General features: G+C 36.2%; 1 protein-coding gene across 3 annotated transcripts in view; it reads left to right on the top strand.

Moving 5' to 3' along the window:
- Positions 1-21,427, top strand: part of SLC6A15 (solute carrier family 6 member 15) — a 44,344-nt gene extending 22,917 nt beyond the window's left edge. For all 3 annotated transcript variants that reach the window (XM_032874160.1, XM_032874158.1, XM_032874159.1), the window contains exons 3-12: positions 1,973-2,130; positions 2,522-2,648; positions 3,966-4,147; positions 5,567-5,677; positions 9,129-9,370; positions 9,479-9,671; positions 11,340-11,532; positions 14,345-14,504; positions 18,688-18,850; positions 20,065-21,427. In XM_032874160.1, the coding sequence (XP_032730051.1) occupies positions 1,973-2,130; positions 2,522-2,648; positions 3,966-4,147; positions 5,567-5,677; positions 9,129-9,370; positions 9,479-9,671; positions 11,340-11,532; positions 14,345-14,504; positions 18,688-18,850; positions 20,065-20,436 (1,901 nt within the window). In that variant the 3' untranslated portion in view covers positions 20,437-21,427. The remainder of the gene's footprint in view (positions 1-1,972; positions 2,131-2,521; positions 2,649-3,965; positions 4,148-5,566; positions 5,678-9,128; positions 9,371-9,478; positions 9,672-11,339; positions 11,533-14,344; positions 14,505-18,687; positions 18,851-20,064) is intronic.
- Positions 21,428-21,643: the final 216 nt, after the last annotated feature.

Genomic DNA, 21,643 nt, shown 5'->3' with positions numbered 1-21,643 from the left:
TTTTAGAATTAGGTATTTTATCATTCTGTTTTATGACTTCATGCATCCATGCTTTACATTACATACCCATCTGTAGAATCAACTCAAGTCCAAAGGACTGCAAATCAGTCATAAGAAAGTAGAGATTTTCTATGGACCACTATATTAGGGAAATTCTTGTATATGGTCATTATTTCAGAGCTATATAGAGAAACTGAGATACATATCTTGAAAAAAAAGTTTACTTCTTTAACATAATAACTACCAGAAAAATTTGAACAGCTTCCAAAATCTATTCAATACCATTAAGCACTTTTTTTTAAATGGAAAAATAGGGGCACCTGGGTGGCTCAGTCATTGGACATCTGCCTTCAGCTCAGGTCATAATCCTGAGATCCTGGGATGGAGTCCCCACATCAGGCTCTCTGCTCAGTGGGAAGCCTGTTTCTATCTCTCTCACTCCCCCTGCTTGTGTTCCCTCTCTTGCTATTGCTTTCTTTGTCAAATAAATAAATAAAATCTTTAAAAAATAAAATAAAATGGGAAAATACAATAATGGCCTCTTATTTGAAAAGGGTATTGACACCATCAGTTGCATGACTAATTTGACAGTCCCCAGTTGGACAAAGCTCCAGATAAGAAATTTGAATGTAGGAAGTCCATTCTAGTGATTACTTAATGAATAATTTGCATATGTATTCTTATGTAGGAATTAATACATTTCACATTTAACTTTATCATTTAAGAGAACCTAATATTAACATTGTCACACCACTTTAAAATAATTAGTCATATGTCTTAATTTGAGATTTGGCTATAAGATAATTTTCTTAAGTATGAAAACCTTACTACATGGATATATATATTTGCACATGTATTTTACAATAGGTATTAAATATTTAGTGTCTCACTCAGCCTCAATGCCCCTTCACAGAATTTTCGAAAATAAAAAAAATTCCTTTTGGGGTGCCTGGGTAGCTCGGTCTGTTAAGATTCTGACTCTTGATTTAGGCTCAGGTCATGATCTCAGGGTTGTGAGATCCAGCCATGTGACAGGCTCCACACTGGGCATGGATTCTGCTTAAGATTGATTCTCTCCTTCTCCCTCTGCCCTCCCAACCCCTCAGCATCCCTCAGAATGCAAACATGCTCTCTGTCTTTAAAAGAAAAAAAAAAAATCCTGAAATGTATTTTTTAAATGAAGTATATATGGGAAACAATTACATTTGTCTGAGGTAGAAATTCTTTTTCTTTTCCTATTTTTGTTTTCCTTCTCAATCTAGGAAGCCATTTTTTTCTCCCCTATTGCTATTTAGGGGAAAGAGTAAACTTTAATACTATAAAATCTCATTCATTCTAATTTATCTGGTTTGGAATGCATGTTTAGGTGAGTTTGAATAATATTTAATAAATGACTTCATGAGCATTGTGTGAGTAAGAATTCGAGGAGTTTGTGGAACCTACTTGAGAAAATAATTAATTTTAAGGAATCAGTTTTTTTTTAATGGAATATGAAGTTGTTTTACCCTTTCAATAAAAGGAAATTGAAACTTTATATTTTCACTTTTTTTAAAAAAAGATTTTATTTATTTATTCGACAGACAGAGATCACAAATAGGCAGAGAGGCAGGCAGAGAGAGAGGAAGGGAACGAGGCTCTCCGCCAAGCAGAGGGCCCCATGCGGGGCTCGATCCCAGGACCTTGGGATCATGACCTGAGCTGAAGGTGGAGGCTTTAACCCACTGAGCCACCCAGGACCCCCTGTATTTTCACTTTTATCATAGTTGTTTTTTTATCAAAAACTCTTATGTAGCAGTCAAATTCAGGTTTCAAATACTAGAAAGGTTAAAACAGTGAAGTTGCATTTTCTTTAAAGTCTTTTATAATTATACTATATAGAAGTTCAAATATTTTATGAAATATTCAAAATTAGTGTATTCTCTACTGTGACTGTTGAAAATGTCATCTATTTTATTTGTTCTTGTCTCTATAGGTGCATATCTTTTGCCATATTTAATACTGCTACTGGTAATAGGTATTCCCCTTTTTTTCCTGGAACTCTCTGTGGGTCAAAGAATTCGGCGAGGAAGCATTGGTGTGTGGAATTACATAAGCCCTAAACTGGGTGGCATTGGATTTGCAAGTTGTGTAGTAAGTTTCCTAGTATGGTATATGCCATATAACTTTTACAGGGTTTGGAATTGTGTAGTTTGCATTTAAATGAAACCTTTGAGTGTATATTTCCATTCAACTCTTTAACCATGTTTTTAAAAAACACCATTGGAGTTTGCACTAATACACTAACCAAGCTGTAAATATTAATACGGTTCATCTTGATAATGCATGTTCTTTTTTTTTTTTTTTTATAATGCATGTTCTTAAGATCTAACAGGAACATCTATTTAGAAAAAAATAATGTGTCCCAAATAAAAATGAAATGAGGAGGATTTTTAATAGGTTAAATGGGGTTTTATGCATTTCATCTTGTTTCAAAGGAAGGGGCATGGGAGGTGTAATGTAATCTCACTATTTTGTTTTGCAGGTGTGCTTTTTTGTGGCTCTCTACTACAATGTCATCATTGGCTGGAGTCTGTTTTATTTTTCTCAGTCTTTTCAGCAACCTCTTCCTTGGGATCAATGTCCTTTGGTGAAAAATGCTTCACACACTTGTAAGACATGTATCTTGTAGTGTTTTGGTATAGAATGATCATAAAGTTGCTAATGAGATTTTGAGGTTTTTTTTTTTTTCTTTTTTAAAAATAAGGTGGGGAAAAAAAATAAGGTAGAAAAATCTTTCCAAAATTGTCATAACAAGATTTCCTCACTTTTAGGATTGGCATACTTAGAGTGAAGACTGATGCCACCATCTAATTTTACTAGCTCTTCCTAAGTTATTTTATCATGCCATGTGGCATTAGGGTAAAATAACCCTTCAGTTGTTAACTTTGACAGTTTTTATTTTGTACATCTTTCTTGATGCCTTACATTTTGGTTAATAAATAAAATATAACTTTCAGTTATAAAATAAGTAAGTCATGGAGATGCAAAGTACAGCATAAGGAAGATAGTAATACTGCAATAATTGTATGGTGACAGGTAGTAACTATACTTATTGTGGCGAGCATAACGTCATGTACAGAACTGTGGAATCACTATATCGTACACCTGAAATGAATAAAACATTCTATGTCAACTATATTTCAGTAACACAAGTTTTTTTTTTTTAAAGGACCTGCAAGTAATCATAAAGGAGATAAAAAAATAAAAATAGGACAAAAAGAATTTGGATTGAAGTAATTGTTTTTATGCCTTTAGTTCCGTTGTTTCATAGTTTTCCCATCATTTATTTTTAAACCCTAGAATATAAATAAAGGACAATTCCCTATAGTAGTGATGTCTGGTAAATATAGAATGCAACTCACATATATAGTCTGAAATTTACTAGTAGCCACATTGAAACAAGTAAGAAGTAGGGGAAATGTTTTTCTAAAATATTAACATTTCAACAAATAGTTAATATAAAAATTATTGATGTACTTGTTTACATTATTTTTCTTGGACTAAGTCGCTAAAATTTTCTTCGCAGTTTGTATGTACAGCACATACCACTTTAGACTAGCTTCATTTCATGAGTCATGTATGACCAGCAGCTACATATCTGACAGCTCTGTCACAGGAAGTCAGTCAAATAATTCTGGGCATGGAAGGGGCTATAAACCTGATGTGCTTCACTTACTTTGATAAAAAAAAAAAAAGCTTACACATTCCTATTTCAGAAATGTGTAATAAAAACCACCAGCAAGAATATATGTCTGTGGATTTTTCACAACTTTGCTCAATTGAGTTTTCACTGTGAATTTAAATGCGTCTCTAGAATAATAGTACTTTCCTAGTAAATGTTAAGGACTGATTTACAGGCTTACTGGGGAGAAGAAAAATGCCATTACTCTTCCTCTGAAATGATTGTAATATCTTTCTTTCTACAGTTGTAGAGCCGGAATGTGAAAAAAGTTCTGCCACCACCTATTACTGGTACAGGGAAGCCCTGAATATTTCCAGTTCCATTTCTGAAAGTGGAGGCTTAAACTGGAAGATGACCGTCTGCTTGCTGGCTGCCTGGGTTGTGGTTTGCTTGGCTATGATCAAAGGCATTCAGTCTTCTGGCAAAGTTAGTATGCTAGATAGAGCCCATCCTGCTCCGGCTAATCACCACTCCTGTGTATGGTGCCTGCCTCAGGCTCCCCTAGAAATGTCTGTGGACAAGCTACAAGGACCATGTCATTCTAGGGAGTTAAATAACGATCGGTGAGAAGTGGTGTTTTAAAAAAGGTGTTTAAATTAAAAGAAAGAACATAAAGACGTGTTTTATAGTGAAAGCTAAAGTCACTCATAATCTTTCCTTATTTCATCAAAGAAATTTTTTGAAATTTTATGTCAATACTTAAAAGATCTGTATTTTTGCTGTTCATTCCGTTGACCCCCGTGTTTCAGTTCACTGGTGATGAAGGTGAGACACAAATAGCAGGAGAGCGAGTCCTACAGACCAGGAGATGAGAGCCTCGGACGGAGGGTGCAGCCCTGCTGGGTCCTGAAGCGACAGAGCTGGGTCTGAGGCCACTGGCAAGGCCCTGGGGGCAGAGCTCAGTTGGGGGAAGGGGGGGTGGGGCAGACGGGAAGGCACTCTAATGAGAGGCTTTGCAGCTTAAGAGAGAGGAATTCACATTTTATTGCAATTGTGTTAAAGATCCCTGGAGTGCATGACTCAGGAATAAGATAACCTGAGTGGTAGCCTGGAAACTCGGAGAGTATTACCAGTAGGGCAGGACTACGTCTGGATGTTTGACTTTAGCACCTAGATGGATGGTCACCCTATTTGCTGAGACAGAGACGGGTGGGGACATCTTTGGGGTAAAGTCAGAAGTTCTTTTTCTGGACCTGAAAAGTTGTAGAGACCTGTTAGGCTTCCACGTGGAGATGTCAAGGAAGCAGTAAATATCTGGTCAGGACAACTGCTTTTCTACAATAAACGTTCGCGGAACTTTGAGCATGAACACTTGTGAAGCAGGAAGTTAAACCTTGACATTGTTAATTATTCACAGTCTTAGGAGTCTTAACAGGGGCCCGCTCTCTACTCCAGAACCTTTCCAGAATTATAATGGAATTTTGATTAATGAAAAAAAAAAAGGACTCTTTTTTTTTTTTTTTTTGCTGTTGCTGTTACCTAAAACAAAAGTACGAATTAGGGAGAAAGTAGCCATTATTTCTCTTAAATTTTGCTTGTTTTGTGAACTATAAGATAAAAACACTGTTCAAGTTGCATCATACCTGTGGACTATTTTAAAGCAGTGTAAGTAACGGAGGTTCCCTATTTCTCATTATATCTTAAATAGGATCTTAAATAAGTCACATTCCATTGAGACTAATAAGCCACTCTAATAAGATGGCCATACAACATATTAATAGTACTATTAGTCATGCTATGAAAACAGAGACTGTCAAAATATAGAATAAAACATAATCGTAACTACCGAAAGGAATACAGTTGTTAAGTGTGTCTCACCATATTTACTTTTTTTTTTCTTTGTAGATCATGTACTTTAGTTCTCTGTTCCCATATGTGGTACTTATATGCTTCCTAATCAGAGCACTCCTTTTAAATGGTTCAATTGATGGCATCCGCCACATGTTTACCCCTAAGGTATGTACTGCATTTCTGTTTAAGGCTTATGATCATAAAAGCGTTGTTTACTGTTCAGATGTTCCCCCAGTTAGATTTAAAGCATAATCATTCTAACATATGTATACTAGCCTCTTAAATTATAGCTGTTATGTTAACCAGCCTAGAAAATCCAGGGCTTTTAAATATCCATAATTATATCCATCCATTTCCAATTTTAAATGACCCCATTTTAGTTCTAGAGTGAGACAGTCACTATGTGAACTTTAAAAATTCCTTTTATAGTAAATTAACTTCTGATTTTTTACATTGATAAATTTTAGGACTTTTCCATCTTTTTTAAAAAGATTTATTTATTTATTTATTTTATTTATTTATTTGAGGGGGAGTGAGAGAACATGAGCCGGGGGTGGGGATAGCAGAGGGTGAGGGACAAGCCTACTCAGTGCTGAGCAGGGAGCCTGCCATGATGCTTAGTCCCACAACCCTGAGATCATGACCTGAGCCCAAATCAAGAGTTGGACACTTAACTGACTGAGCCACCCAGGCGCCCCAGGACTTTTCCATCTTTCCTCCGCTTCCTTCTCAATGTCAGTGGTTCTTAACTTTTAGTAATTGACCCCTTTGTAAAAAACGATAATAAGATCTTTTTACCAGAGAAACATAATGAACGTATTAATTTATTTAATGTCTCAGAAGGTTGACAGAAGGCCTAAGAGCCATGAACCCAGGCTAAGAAGGCTTCTGTACTCTAAATCCTGTCTCAGAGAATATCCATGTTCTTGTTTTGAGGTTTCGTGCCTCCTAGAATAATAATTACAGTGGCGAGTTTGGGAAGTTTTGTAATCTTTGTAAATGCATATACATTTCAGAAAAGTTCTCATTAGGCTCCACAAAAGGTTCAGAGTTTATGTTCTCTCATCCATCTTAGAGCTGAACTCAATGCTGGGCACCTTGAACCTGATTATTAATCAGTCCTCCTGGACTTGGTATAGTGATTTGGCAGGAAACAAACACAAGTTTTGAGGTATAGATACATTTCGTTACTCACTGAAATGAAGTTGACACCTCATTAGTTCACTAACACTATTACAGGCAGACATGGAGTTATAAAGATAAGGTTTCAAAATTAGTTCAGAAACTGGAAGTTACCTGAAGGGTGAATCTGCAACCAGCATCATGCTGTGGGATTTGGGCAGAAATTAGCTTTCCTGGAATTCTCTGTCACTCCTGGCAGCTGCCTGGATACTGTGTAAAAGAGTCTGTGTTCTTTGGGTATCAGGTTTCAGCTTAGTGTTCATTCTCTAGTAGCAAAAATGCTGCCACTGCTTTCTGATTTTCTTGACTAATTCAAAAGTCCTGGTTAGCATTTAGAGTTGTTGGAACTCCTCTGTGAATAGCTAGTTAAGATATATAGACTATATAGCTTGCATTAGAATTTAAATTAGCTTCAAATGGGCCATATTTATGGATGAAAAATATTTATATTGTAATACCTAAAAGATTGCTGATTTTAAAACAACCAACTTTGATATGAACTTCTGGAATATCACCTTCTATAAGTTGGCATTGCTTGTGACATAATTCTAAATATTTGATTTAAATAGCTATCTTAGGATTCAGCTACTTTGATATGACACTTTTACATGGCCCCATATTTAAAACTGTGGCATTATTGACATTTTAACCTGGGAGTAGGAACCATTATTAAAGTTAATTCGTTCCTCAGCTCACTTTTCATGGAATATAGATAAAATTCTCTGTTAGGTCATAATAACGATAAGTTATCAATTACTTTTTAATTTACATTGTTCGTCCAAGGGAGGAAGTAAAGCACACAAACTATCCCCAAAACAGCAAATGGAGATTTAGTTCCCAAATTGGAAGGAAGCGGAATAATGTCTTTAGTAAATGGGTGTTGCCTGCCATCTAGTGGTTAAAGTAGAGATAGATAGCTGAGTGTACTTGAGATCAGTATTGATAGAATGGTAATGTAGCAACGCGATCAACAAACAGTATGCATAATTCAGTTAAATTTTAAGAAATTATAAATACAGTTGTGATTATGTTTGATGTCTGCCTATAATAACACTATTATAATATTATATAATATTCTATTATATTCAATTTCAGTAATAGTCACTAAAATTGATAAATTGAACTGAAATTGGGCAATATATCCTAGTAACTAGTAACAGAAATAATTAAATCCTAGTAACTAAATTTGAACAAAAAATCCTAACATTTGAGAAAATGTGCATTTTGGAGTCCACTTTGGTTCATATTTCCTCTCTACCCCAGAACTGTTGTGTAACTTTAAGCAGGTTACTTAACCTTTTTAAGATTCAGATAATGGTAGCAACAAATTTCATTGATTGTTTTGAAGATTAAATGAAATAATCCATACAAAGTGGTTATCAGTGTTCCTACTAGTACAGTCCATATACATCAATAATTATTGAACACTTAGAATGTGGTAGAGAATGCAATAGAGTGCCATATTGCTTGGAAGTGCCCATCTTCAGTCGAAGAAGCTGAAACTCAGGGAGAGCTGCCCCTTATTCTAGATTACACCATTTACAGGTTATTAAATGGCAGACTAAGGATCTGAAACTGTGGAACTCATCTTCTTAGCCACATTTGACATTGCCCCCAGTGAAGGCAATCTCATTGCAATAGTAAAAAGAGATAAAATACCAATTTAAACACTTTAGTTACTCAAATCAAACCTGTTTATTGACATCTGGGTCAGATATGGCTAATATTAATTGTTCCATTTAAAAAGTTGGATTATGTACAGTGATAATTGTCCAAGAAGTAAAGCAGAGTTCCTTGAAATTTATGTTCAGCACAGGTTCAGAACTGTAGACGTTTGACTCCAAAAGGATCTTAGAGATGATGTAGTGGAAGTTCTTCAATTTTCAAAGAAAAAGCTTTCGGAAAACTATTGAAAGGAATGCCTAATACATACATGAATATGAGAAGTACATAGTCAACTCTCCCAAGCTTATAATCTGCTTATTATCTGCCTCGAATATTAGACTACCCCCAGAAGACACAAAACTTAGGGTGTTATGTAAATAATTAGATTTTATTGGTAATTAATTTATTTTGCTTTGGAAAGAAAACAAAGACTTAAATAGGAAATGATTTGAAGATAGTTAATTTCAAAATAGTCCTTTTGATTTGTTACAAAGATAACTTAAAAATTCCTATAGAGGTAGAAAGTCTCCATTTGAGTAAAATCTCCATCTACATGATTGTCTTTAGTTTTTCTTACTCATATTTCTTGTCTCACTACTAAGTGAAAACTTGGTTATTTTTTACTAAGAACAGATTATCCCCCCAGTTTAAATAAACTTTGGGTGCGTAAATATCATTATGATATATTTAGATAGTAGAACTAATTCCGCGTAGATTTTTCTGAAGTACTATTTTGCAGCTGACTTCTATTGTGTTTAATTTTAAACAGCTTGAAATGATGCTGGAACCCAAGGTCTGGAGAGAAGCTGCTACTCAGGTGTTCTTTGCCTTAGGTCTGGGATTTGGTGGCGTCATCGCCTTTTCAAGCTACAACAAAAGAGACAACAACTGCCACTTTGATGCTGTTCTGGTGTCCTTCATTAACTTTTTTACATCCGTCCTGGCAACATTGGTGGTGTTTGCAGTTCTGGGCTTTAAAGCAAATGTCATAAATGAAAAATGCATAGCAGAGTATGGATATTAATTTCCTTTAGCTTTTGATGGTATAATGATATAAAAAGTATTACCCCCCTGCCCGGACCCGTAGATGTTCATTCATTATGTTGTTCTATTTTTTAGAAATTCCAAAATGATCGTAAAATTTTTGAAAATGGGCAATATTAGCAAGGATATTATTCCTCATCATATCAACCTTTCATCCGTTACTGCAGAAGATTATCATTTAGTTTATGACATCATTCAAAAAGTGAAAGAAGAAGAATTTCCTGCTCTTCATCTCAATTCCTGTCAAATCGAGGATGAGCTAAATAAAGTGAGTAGCCTTTGTTTAAGCAATACAGTAATTATCACTCGGGTAAAATATGCATTATCCAGAAGACTTCTTTTAGGAAAATGACCTTTCAAATGCCGGTGGGAGATTATGCTGTTTCAAAATTCACATTTTTTATTTCAGAGAACATACTTTTAAAGTTTTTAATTATTTTATTTTATTTATTTATTTTTAAAGATTTTATTTATATATTTGACAGACAGAGATCACAAGTAGACTGAAAGAGAGAGGGAGGGAGGGGGAAGCAGGCTCACCGCTGAGCAGAGAGCCTGATGTGAGGCTCAATCCCAGGACCCTGAGATCATGACTTGAGCCGAAGGCAGAGGCTTTAACCCACTGAGCCACCCAGGCGCCCCTAAAGTTTTTATTTTTTTTTTAAATTTTTTTTTTTAAGATTTTATTTATTTATGAGAGAGAGAGAGAGCGAGCACAGGCAGACAGAATGGCAGGCAGAGGCAGAGGGAGAAGCAGGCTCCCTGCAGAGCAAGGAGCCCGATGTGGGACTCGATCCCAGGACGCTGGGATCATGACCTGAGCCGAAGGCAGCTGCTTAACCAACTGAGCCACCCAGGCGTCCCATAAAGTTTTTATTTTAATTCCAGTTAGTTAACATGCGGTGAATTTAAGGAACAAAACAAACAAAGAGGAAAAAATGAGAGAAATCAAAAGAATGTACTTAAATTATAAATATTTGCTTTATTTTAAAAAGCCTTCTTACTGATTCAGCTGCAAAAATGTAAAATACGAATATAAATTGATTTTTGTCATAGAAAATGAAATTAGTCTGATACTTTTCCTTTTTTTTTTTTAAAGATTTATTTATTTATTTATTTGTCATAGAGAGAGAGAGAGAGAGCGAGAGCTAGTGGACAGGCAGGCAGAATGGCAAGCAGAGGCAGAGGGAGAAGCAGGCTCCTTGCTGAGCAAGGAGCCCGGTATGGTACTCGATCCCAGGACGCTGGGATCATGACCTGAGCCGAAGGTAGCCGCTTTACCAACTAAGCCACCCAGGCATCCCTAGTCTGATCTTTAATACAAAATTTAAATTATGACTATCATTTATATATTGCACAATTATTTGGACACATAACTGATATTTAGCCATTTTAATATTTATGTTTGATGAGTCACGATTAACTCCTTTTGTTTAGCTAAAAAATTTTATTTTAATTTACTTTATTTTAATAAACATGAAACAGGTGAACATTAATAAGTGTTACTGTATTGGTTGTTGCCCTTTCGCTCTATTGCCAAAAAGGGAAATATAATGGAGAAATGGACCATTGTTCCCTTGCAGTAAGATAGCGTACACTATACATAAGACAAAACATTAACGACTCATGTGCAGGAAGTTATGGATGGAGCTATCATAAAAATTTTGAGTTCAGTAAAGAAAAATTTACTTAACTAACTTAGCCTTTCAAGTTTTGGTTTTTCTTCCTTTTTAAGTTCCGGTCTGTCTGTTGTTTTTATGAAATAACACAATCAACCTTTCTTTAGAGGCAGTTTCTCAGGAGACAGCATGATATCAGCCTATTTCCAGTAACTGCCAAGCATTGTTCTAAGTATTCCCTCCCCTCTGTGACTGATACATATGACCATCCCTTAATATTGCTCAGTACTAATGTTGCCGTTTCATACAATTTGCAGGCTGTTCAAGGGACTGGTTTGGCTTTCATTGCCTTTACGGAAGCCATGACACATTTCCCTGCCTCCCCCTTCTGGTCAGTGATGTTCTTCCTCATGCTGGTAAATCTAGGGCTTGGTAGCATGTTTGGAACCATTGAAGGGATCATCACGCCTGTTGTGGACACTTTCAAAGTGAGGAAAGAAATTCTTACTGGTGAGTTTTTAAGTATTTGACTTCTCATTGAACGGATACAGGCCATTTTCTCTTGGTGAGAGGTCACAGATGGAAATGGAAAGTGTTTTGTTAATCCCCAGTTATTAACATGTATTACTATTATTTCTTATTTTATTTGTATGGTATATACAATGCAAATGATAGATTCAATGTAGACTGTATTATTTTTTGGTGATTACTTATATTATTTTTATTAATAGTAATGTTACTATCATGACTCTATCATGAATAGAATGAAGTCACAGAATGTTCATATCTAATTTTATAAATGAAACAAGTAATTATTTTTAAAAGTTCAGATCCAATATTCCTTTTCCAAAAAGTGCATCATTGAAATTGATAAACCCAAGTTCAGTTCTCATATAAAATAGCTCTTGTAGCCTACTAGTAGTTAGTATCTCTAAGGAGGAAAGAAAATAATATAATCCATATTGACAGTTATTGTAAGTCCAATCTGGAAGCAATTATTAAAGTACCAGTTTTGGGGGCTCCTCCGTGGCTCAGTTGATTGGGTGACTGTCTTTAGCTTGGGCCATGATCCCAGGGTTCTGGGATCAAGCCCCACTTTGGGCTCCCTGCTCTGCAGGGGAGCCTACTTTTCCCTCTCCCACAGCCTCCCGCTCCCCCTGCTTGTGCTCTCTCTCTCTCTCTCTGTCAAATAAATAAAATCTTAAAAAAAAAAAAAAATGAAGTTCCCGTTTTGTACTGCACCACCCTTGCATTTGAAGGATATAAGAGAAATTATAAAAGAGATAGAGATATAGGAGAGCCTTGTCTCCAAATATAATAGTACTGATAACAAAATCAAATCTGGTACATAAGACTTACACCAGGTACTATACTGATAGATGGCATAGTAGCGATTTAACATGTTACAGGAGTTAAGACGCTGTGAGGGTCATCTGAATATGTGATGGAACTATCAGTGAACGGGATGGCAGTTGAATTGGAAAGGGGAAGAGTCTTGCAGAGGTCAGAGGAGAGCTTTAGTAATAGCTTTAGTTTAACATATATAAGCAGAGATAAAGGGAACAGTTAAGGAAGCCAGCCAGACCAGAGTGCAGGCATAGTGTTGGTAAGTGATGCAAAAACAACTTGGGAAGTATTTCTGTATCTGTATCTATATCTTTATGATATTGAATGCTGGGCAGTAGTATATAGCTCCTCAAAGTTCTGTTTTTAGCTCTGAAAGATTTAGTAATAAATTACTTCTGTGTAAATAACCTTCAAAATACGTATCTTTATTAATTACCACGCTGCTAAGTTTGTGCATGTATGTGTAAAACAATTTCAGCAGTTTGTTGAATACTTATGTCTTAATAACCTCTATTCAGCTGGACATAAGTGAGAAACTTCCTTATCTTCTCCCCAAAAAGGCAGTCTCCACTTCTGAAGTTCCTATTGAATTCAAGGCTACCAGTGTCCCACCTGATGTGCATACTACATAACATCTTTGCTGCTTTCCTCATCTGTGCCCCATATCTAAACCCTCCTATAATAAGAGGGCTTGCAAAAATAAGGGAAGAGCGACAGCATAGTGGGAAAAAACACACAAGGTAGTATTTGGTGAACCCCACTGGAGATCCTGTTTGGTCAGCGCAAAGGGGAATGTCCTCTCTTTTCCCATTACCTGTCTTCTGGGATCATGAGTATACATAAAGTCATACTTCGCTGTGATGAAACGTTCCTCCTTCACCTTGGCCAGATGTGCTCTCGTCTTCTCTGATAGTACAGTCGGACTTAGATAAGTAACTTACTTAACAACCTTTACTCTCGAATCTCCAGCCAATCTCTTACTATCTGTACCACCTAGAATATGCTTTCTTCATGTTCACCATGTACCACAGTGTAAGTAGGCGAGAGCGAATGTGACACAGGCCTATGGTTCAAACCCTGCTGCTTCTATCCTGAGACTTCGCGTGCAATATACTGGGACAAGCATTTAAATCTTTCCACATGTGACAGACTCCAAGTAACTGTTACTTTTCCTTCTCTACATTGTATGTTTATGTATAACATCCATTTATGTATGATGCGACTCATACTACTAGCATTGTGCTTAAGAGATGGAGGTGATAACTTCACTTAACCCATACTTAGGGAGACTATTAGGGAACCGCCACGTGATTGAACCCAAGGATGTCTGTTTTCTCCCCTCCCAAACAGCCAGTACCTGCTCTGCTACTTTTACATCTCTGCTTAAAGGTGCCTGAGAAATAGAACACAGTCATTTTGTATTATTTATTTATTTATTTTAAAAAATTTACTTATTCATTTGACAGAGAGAGACATGGCGAGAGAGGGAACACAAGCTGGAGGAGTAGGGGAGGGCAAAGCAGGCTTCCCACTAAGCAAGGAGCCCAATATGGGGCTCAATCCCAGAACCCTGGGATCATGACCTGAGCCGAAGGCAGACGCCCAACAACTAAGCCACACAGACACCCCTCATCTTTTATTTTTGAAAGCTTCTCTACTAAAATGTGTGAGAGAACAGAGTCTGACATAAATATGGGAATATTATATGGATCCCAGAAATCTCTTTAAGCTCTTACAGTGATAGTAGCTGGTCAAAAGTCACTCTCTTACAATGGATTCATATTAAATACGGGGCTAAATCCAGGAAACTCCCAATGTATTATATTGCATAGTATCAGGAAAGGTGTTACCTGTTTTTATCATTGACAAGTTATAAAAGTGAAGACCACAATGATTGCATGTAATAACTCATAATTAAATTTAAAATGCTAGACTGAATAAAAACTTAATTTTTTCATCTATTTCTTTTGTACAGTTATCTGTTGCCTTCTGGCATTTTGTATCGGCCTGATATTTGTGCAACGCTCTGGAAATTACTTCGTTACAATGTTTGATGATTATTCTGCTACACTGCCTCTGCTAATTGTAGTTATTTTGGAGAATATTGCTGTATCCTTTGTTTATGGCATAGATAAGTAAGTATATTTGCTTTTAGGCATTCATTTTTCATCTCTATATTGGGAAGATCAATTGTCAATATCTTTTTCATTTAGAAGAGGAGGTAAATGACTAGAGGGAAAAAATCTTTGCAACAAAATCAAATCTTTTGTATGCTCTTCTTTGTTCAATCCTTTTTAATAAAGTATATTCCCCTATTAGGTGATTAGATAGAATCGTGTAGATGACAATATAATCTAGGATTCTGAAGTTTTGATTTAATTCTAGTTACCAAATAGTAACTTCCAGGATCTAGTGAGTAATGGCTATGCTCCAAGAACCTTGTTAAATTGTGTTATTATTATTGTCCATATTTCACATTTCTCAGGCTTATGAGACACGCCATGTGACTTGCTCATCACCTGGGCAGAGGCACACCTGGGATTCATAGCTGTCTCTGCTTAACTTTAAAGCCTGCCTTCCTAATTACTTTGCTAATCTCTTTTATGGGAGGAATTTTATTTTATTATGATACATAATGCCTTATTTTATTAAGCTATATAAAGTCCTATGTAGCAGGTCAGTTTTGGGAAATGATCTATCCTGCTCTGAGGCATGTGTGGCATTTAGTATGCACAAACTTTATGTTCATGTGGAGTCATTACTTGAACAACTAGATGCCTAAACCTCTAAATTACATACCTGCTTGATGTGAAAAGTATATATACTTGGAGTGAAATTAGGCGTTAGAGTAATCTCAGAAGAAAAATGTTACTGGAGATTTTATACAATATTTTAAAAAATTGTTGTCTTTAGTTAACATATATGGACTAAGGCAATAAGATTGGCAAGCTTGTTAGAGGTCTGTGTGAAGGAGGAATGTGTTGCATGGAGACCGGAGTTCTCTTAAACAACATAGAGAATGTTACTGGTATTGAATGAGCTTCGTGACAAGATTGATGAATGTTTTTGTTAGTGTCAAAAGATCCAGGCAAGGAAGGGGAGGGAGACTTACTTTTAATAATCATGTACTGTATGGCAATAGAAGTAATAGCTGTTTGACGTACATTAAATCTGAATCCTCATAAAAATACCCTGTGGTAACTAATATCATCCATATTAAAGGTGAAAAATTGGCCTTGCTTGTACAGGAGAACAAGTGTATTAGTTATAGAGCCAGGATTGTAATTTAGACCTTAATTTCAAAATTAGGTATCTCTGTACTCTACCAAGATATCCCTAACCCCTAACTTGCACTGTGTTGGAATTTGATATTATTATTGGACTGATCTGTGGATCAATAAGGTCATAATTTAGATTTCCATTTACACAGTTTGTAATTTACAGTAGGCATAGTACAAATTATCTCTTTTTAGTAGTTAATGTCCCTAAATAATAATAGTTAACAACAGCAGAAGTGATACTACTACTAATGGTAGTTATTAAACTGATATCTATTAAATTCCTACTATCTGTGCACCTATTAAATTCCTACTGTGTGTGAGGTAATGTACTCTGCACACATTGCTTACGAGCCTAACAATAACTTTCCATGATAGAAATCTCTTTTTTGAAAATGCCAAAAAAGTGCTCTGCCATTTTTTAGTGTATATCTTAGTGTCTAAAAATACAAGAAAATTTATTTTCCTTGAATGTGGTCAAATCTTAAGAAAAAATTTTTTGAAAAGAGGAAAGGAGCAGAATAGATCCCTGCAGACAACAAAAGCACACAAGCAAAATAGATGGAAAACTAACCATATTTCAAAAAATGAGTTGAAATATATTTTTCAAGAAGAAAAAGAATAGCATATATCAGTTGTTTAAAAATCAAGAAATATGAGAATTAGAGAAAAGGAAGATTTGAAAACAGGTGATAGAACTCAGGAAATGTGAATAAGAATGTGAAGAATAATATTCAGAAATGATGATTGGATTAAAAACACAACAACAATAAGCACAATGGCTAGTTCCACAAGAATGAGAAGCTAGAAAGGAGGAATAATTTTTTTAATCAAAAAATACTTTTTTTAATCAAGAAGAAATACTAGGGGTGCCTGGGTGGCTCAGTTGTTGGGCGTCTGCCTTAGACTCAGGTTGTGAGCTCAGAGTCCTGGGATCAAGTCCCACCTCAGGCTTCCTGCTCAGCAGGGAGTCTACTTTTCCCACTCCCCCTTGCTCACACTCTCTCACTATCTATCTCTCTCTTGAATAAATAAAATCTTAAAAAAGGAGGAGAAATAACAAAGGAGCTAAGAAAAGGAATAAGAATAGGAGTTAAACAAAGATGACTCCACCTGTGTACAACAATGAAGTTCTCTAAAAACGGTGGCCAGAGCAATACTAAATGCTGTAATTGAAAAACTTGCCTGAAATAAGTGACAACCTGAATGTTGAAAGGGCACATGATACACTTTGAAAAATAGACATAAGCCAACACTAGGACGTAGTCTAGGCTCTTACTTCAAGACAAAAAAAAAAAGAAAGAGAAAGAAAGAAAAAAGGCCATCCAAGCAAAAACACTAACTAACAAAACAAAAATTATTTATGAGAGAACAATCTGATAGTCAACAAAATTTGTGTAACAATATTAGGTAGTTAGAAATATTTGCAACTCTCAAGGAAAGAAACATAAGCCACAGGCTTTTCAACCAGCAACTCTCACATTCAAGTATAGTGGCCAGAGACAGACAATTATGAACATACAAGAAATTAGGAAATGTAGTTACTATGAGTTCTCTTGGAAGTCTCTACTAGAGGACTGTCTTTACACAACCAAATAATCTACTGGAACATTGGTGCAAGCACTGGTGGGTGCTTATGTGATTATCTCTAGACAAACAATGAGGGATATAGACCACTATGTAATGACTACGCCTTGTCAGCGTTAACATAATATACCTGAAACGGTGAACTTCATTTCATGTAAATAACACCGTAATAACCTTACTTAAAACAACAACATAAGCCTAATGGTTACTAGGTCTAAGTACTAATCTATAGGAAGTAGGAGGGTCAGATGCGCTTGTGAAGCAACACTGTGTGGATGTAATAGCAAAATCCAGACTGTGGGATTCCTATGGTATAAAGTGTCCAACCGATTGAACAAAAAAATTGGAAGAAACAAAAAAGACATGTGAGAGGAACATAGAGATAAACAAGGAGTTTGAGAAATACATCATTCAGTTGTAGTTTGTGGACCTTCTTTCAATTCCAACAGACGATGACAAGGAGTGAAAGTTTACATTATGTAAGCACTGATTGGATACTGGATGACTTTAAGTAATTATTGCTAAGTTAAAAAAAAAAAGACACAAGGAATTTTTTAAAAAGATTTTACTTATTTATTTGACAGAGACACAGCAAGAGAGGCAACGCAAGCAGGGGGAGCGGGAGATGGAGAAGCAGGCTTCCCACCAAGCAGGGAGCCTGACGCAGGGCTTGATCCCGGGACCCTGAGATCATGACCTGAGCCCAGGGCAGACGCCCAATGACTGAGCCACCCAGGCACCCCGACACTAGGAATTTTTTTTTTTTTTAAACATTTTATTTATTTATTTGACAGAGAGAGATCACAAGTAGGCAGAGAGGCAGGCAGAGAGAGAGGAGGAAGCAGGCTCTTCACGGAGCAGAGAGCCCGATGCGGGGCGCGATCCCAGGACCCTGGGACCATGACCCGAGCCGAAGGCAGAGGCTCTAACCCACTGAGCCACCCAGGCGCCCCCGACACTAGGAATTTTTAATGTATTGCAAATATTGTGTTTATAGAGTAGAAAGTCATCAGTGGGAGACTTTTCAGAAATTGGTTTAAAGATTGTATTTTTTGTGTGAGAGAGAGCATAGGTGCAGAGAGGTGGGGAAGGGGCAGAGGGAGAAGCAAGACCCCTTGCTGAGCAGGGAACCTGATGCAGGACTCAATCCCAGGACTCTGAGATCATGACCTAAGTCGAAAACAGGCACTTAACCCACTGAGCCACCCAGGCACCCTTCAGGAATTGGTTTAAGAGGGCTTTCACTAAACAAAATTCACAGTACTTAGCTGTTTAATTTTATTTTATAAGTGTTCTTAATTTATAAGTCATCTCCCAATATGATTTTTTGATTCTGTATACAATGTTATAGGGTATCTTAGCTAAACCCTTGTCAAACTGTTGATATAATGCACACTTGTAAGGTATAGAAAAATTGACTCGAGGCATAATTAAATGCTCTCTTTTTATTTAGATTTGTGGAAGACCTGAAAGATATGCTGGGCTTTGCTCCCAATAGATATTACTACTATATGTGGAAATATATTTCTCCTCTAATGCTATTATCACTGCTAATAGCCAGCGTTGTGAATATGGGATTAAGTCCTCCTGGCTATAATGCATGGATTGAAGATAAGGTAAAATAGAAAATAAGGAAGTTAGATGAAAAATATATGTGAAATATTATTTTAGGGGTTTTTGTCTTTTGCTTTCTTCACACTATATTTTGCTGCTTAATGAATGGTGTTGTTTTTAATGCAAGGATCTTGAGATTTATATTTTGTTTGGCCCCAGACATGCATGATTTGTTACAGATTGAAGATTTTTTTTAATATGTGAGAAATATGGTCTTGGTTCTCACCAAAGTAGCTGTGTGTATGTCACCATAGATGAACCAATAATTATGGGGCCTTTGACCCTAGAGAACATACTGCACAAAACACCAGGAATATTTTTCCTATATAAACTTATGAAATCATATCCTAGATACTATATAACAAGAACATATGCATTAGCCATGAAGGTGTAACTGAAATAAAAATTGAAGGAAATATATTAGCAATGACAATTTCAATTTCTGTTTTCATTGCATTAGCTATCTCATAATAAAGATACCTATTGTTATAAAATCAGAATGCTTATATTTTTAAAAAATTGCTTATTTTTATTAACATACAGTGTATTATTTGTTTCAGGGTACAGCTCTATGATTCATCAGTCACACAATTCACAGCATTCACCATTGCACATACCCTCCCCAATGTCCATCACCCAGCCACCCCATTCCTCCAGAATGCTTATTTTTCAGAGATATCTCTGACCTTGAACTGTTCTATGGTCAATAACTCTATATAACAACTAAATTCATGACTGGGGCATTAACAAGTCTGTTAACCCTTACTATAGCCCTTGGGGCGAGGTGTGCTTCAAGAGTTAGATTTTCAGATTTTAGAAAGACAGTGTGGCCCATGTAATTTAATGACTGAGAACAGTGCTCATTTATTTTTCTCAGCGTTCTGCAGGTGAACTGGGTCATTCTTCTCTAGGCTTTACCTGAGCTAACTCCTGTAGTTGACTGAACTTAGAGGGCCAGTCACTCTCTGTGTAATCTTTCATTCTTGGCTTCTTCCTAGCATAACAGACCCAGGGCAACATCCCATGGAATAGAGGCAGAACTCACAAGTCCTGTAAAGCCTCGCCTTTAAAGTTGATTGATGTCACTTCTGCAGCATTCTGTTGGTCAGAGCATATCACAAGACTCTTTGCTTATAGACCTGAGACAAATAGAATTTTTTTTTCATGTACTTACAGAGCAAGATCGTCAATAATGATTTTTTTTGGGCTTTCACAGGCATCTGAAGAATTTCTGAGCTATCCAACATGGGGACTAGTTGTCTGTATCTTGCTGATGGTCCTGGCAATACTCCCTGTCCCAGCCGTCTTTGTCATTCGTCACTGCAACCTAATAGACAATAGTTCTGGTAATTTAGCATCTGTGACCTATAAGAGAGGAAGGGTCCTGAAAGAGCCTGTAAACTTAGAGGGAGATGATGCAAGCCTCATTCATGGGAAGATATCCAGCGAGATGTCATCTCCAAATTTTGGTAAAAATATTTACCGAAAACAGAGTGGATCACCTACTCTGGATACTGCTCCCAATGGACGATATGGAATAGGGTACTTGATGGCAGATATGCCGGATATGCCAGAATCTGACTTGTAGCTGGGAGGAAAATATCAGTGGGCTCTATCTGGTTCATTTTTATCAGTGAACATTGGCTCTACTAAGAGAAGCATTAGGCTTCACTTACGAGAGGGCGATCTCAGGTGTTCCTTGGCTGTGATCTTTAATCCTAAGTACATGTACATTCAACTAAAGCATTCCTTCGGATTCTTCAGTTTACATTTGCGCAGAAAGAGTTGCAGACAGAGCTTATAGTGACTGAGGTCCAGACTTGTCAGAATTTTTAAAAAATACTTCTGGTGTTTTTTCAAGCATTTCTATCTCAAAAGAAAAAAAAAAACAGGCGTTACCTCAGTTTCTAATAATGTCTGGTTTAATAATATTGGCAATTCAAAAATGGCATAATTTAAAATTTACGTTTGCCTTGAGGGTAACTCCCAGTATTACAATGAACAGTTCTGTAAGTTGGTGCCTCTAAGCACACTTCCGTGAATATATTGTGTAGATAGGCTGTACTTATTTTGGTAGCATTGATACCTTCTTAGGCAATTAACTGAAGAAAACTGCAAAATATTTTCTTATGTAATAGCTGTATAGAGCAATAGTATCAAAGAATAAGAAGGCACTAATGCTGGATGACAGTTTAGATTCGAAGGTGACTAGGGATCATGTGCGCGATGGTTGTATATTTTGTGTAAAATATATGTGTGAAAATGATCTAAGAATGAGTCACTCAGCACTCTCAAGAATTATGCAGATTCTGCATTTTCCTATGCCATGTGCCTAAAAACCTACTTGATATTTATTGTGGTTTCAAGATTACTCATAGTATATTTATATATACTTGCAATGTATATAGATGTATATTAGTACTCTAAGTACTGATTTGAAAACTTGAAGCAAGATGGCATTTTATTTCATATCTTTCTGTTTTGCTTCTGTTTTATGCAAATATAAATCCTTTTTTAAGTGATTGTTAAGATTGTATGGCATTACATTTTAAGCTACAAATAAATGAAGTTAAAAATGATGTTTGTTTTCCACACTGATTTTTCTTGTATCACCTGAGTTGGATTATCTTGCATTTCAGCCAGCACTTAGGCATTGCATAATAATTAATCATCACATTCCAAAAGGGATTAATAGATTGATTAATAGAGTCACCACCACTTCAGAGACAAAAGGGAAGTAGAGTACTATGATTGAATGGTGTTCTAACTAGTCTCATAGTTCTTGAAAAAGTAGT

Source organism: Lontra canadensis, unplaced genomic scaffold (genome assembly GCF_010015895.1).
Source record: "Lontra canadensis isolate GAN:19392208 unplaced genomic scaffold, GSC_riverotter_1.0 scaffold52, whole genome shotgun sequence".
In the NCBI taxonomy this organism is placed as follows: Eukaryota; Metazoa; Chordata; class Mammalia; order Carnivora; family Mustelidae; genus Lontra; species Lontra canadensis.
Note: the sequence above shows the minus strand (reverse complement) of the source record. Positions and strands in the feature narration are given on the sequence as shown.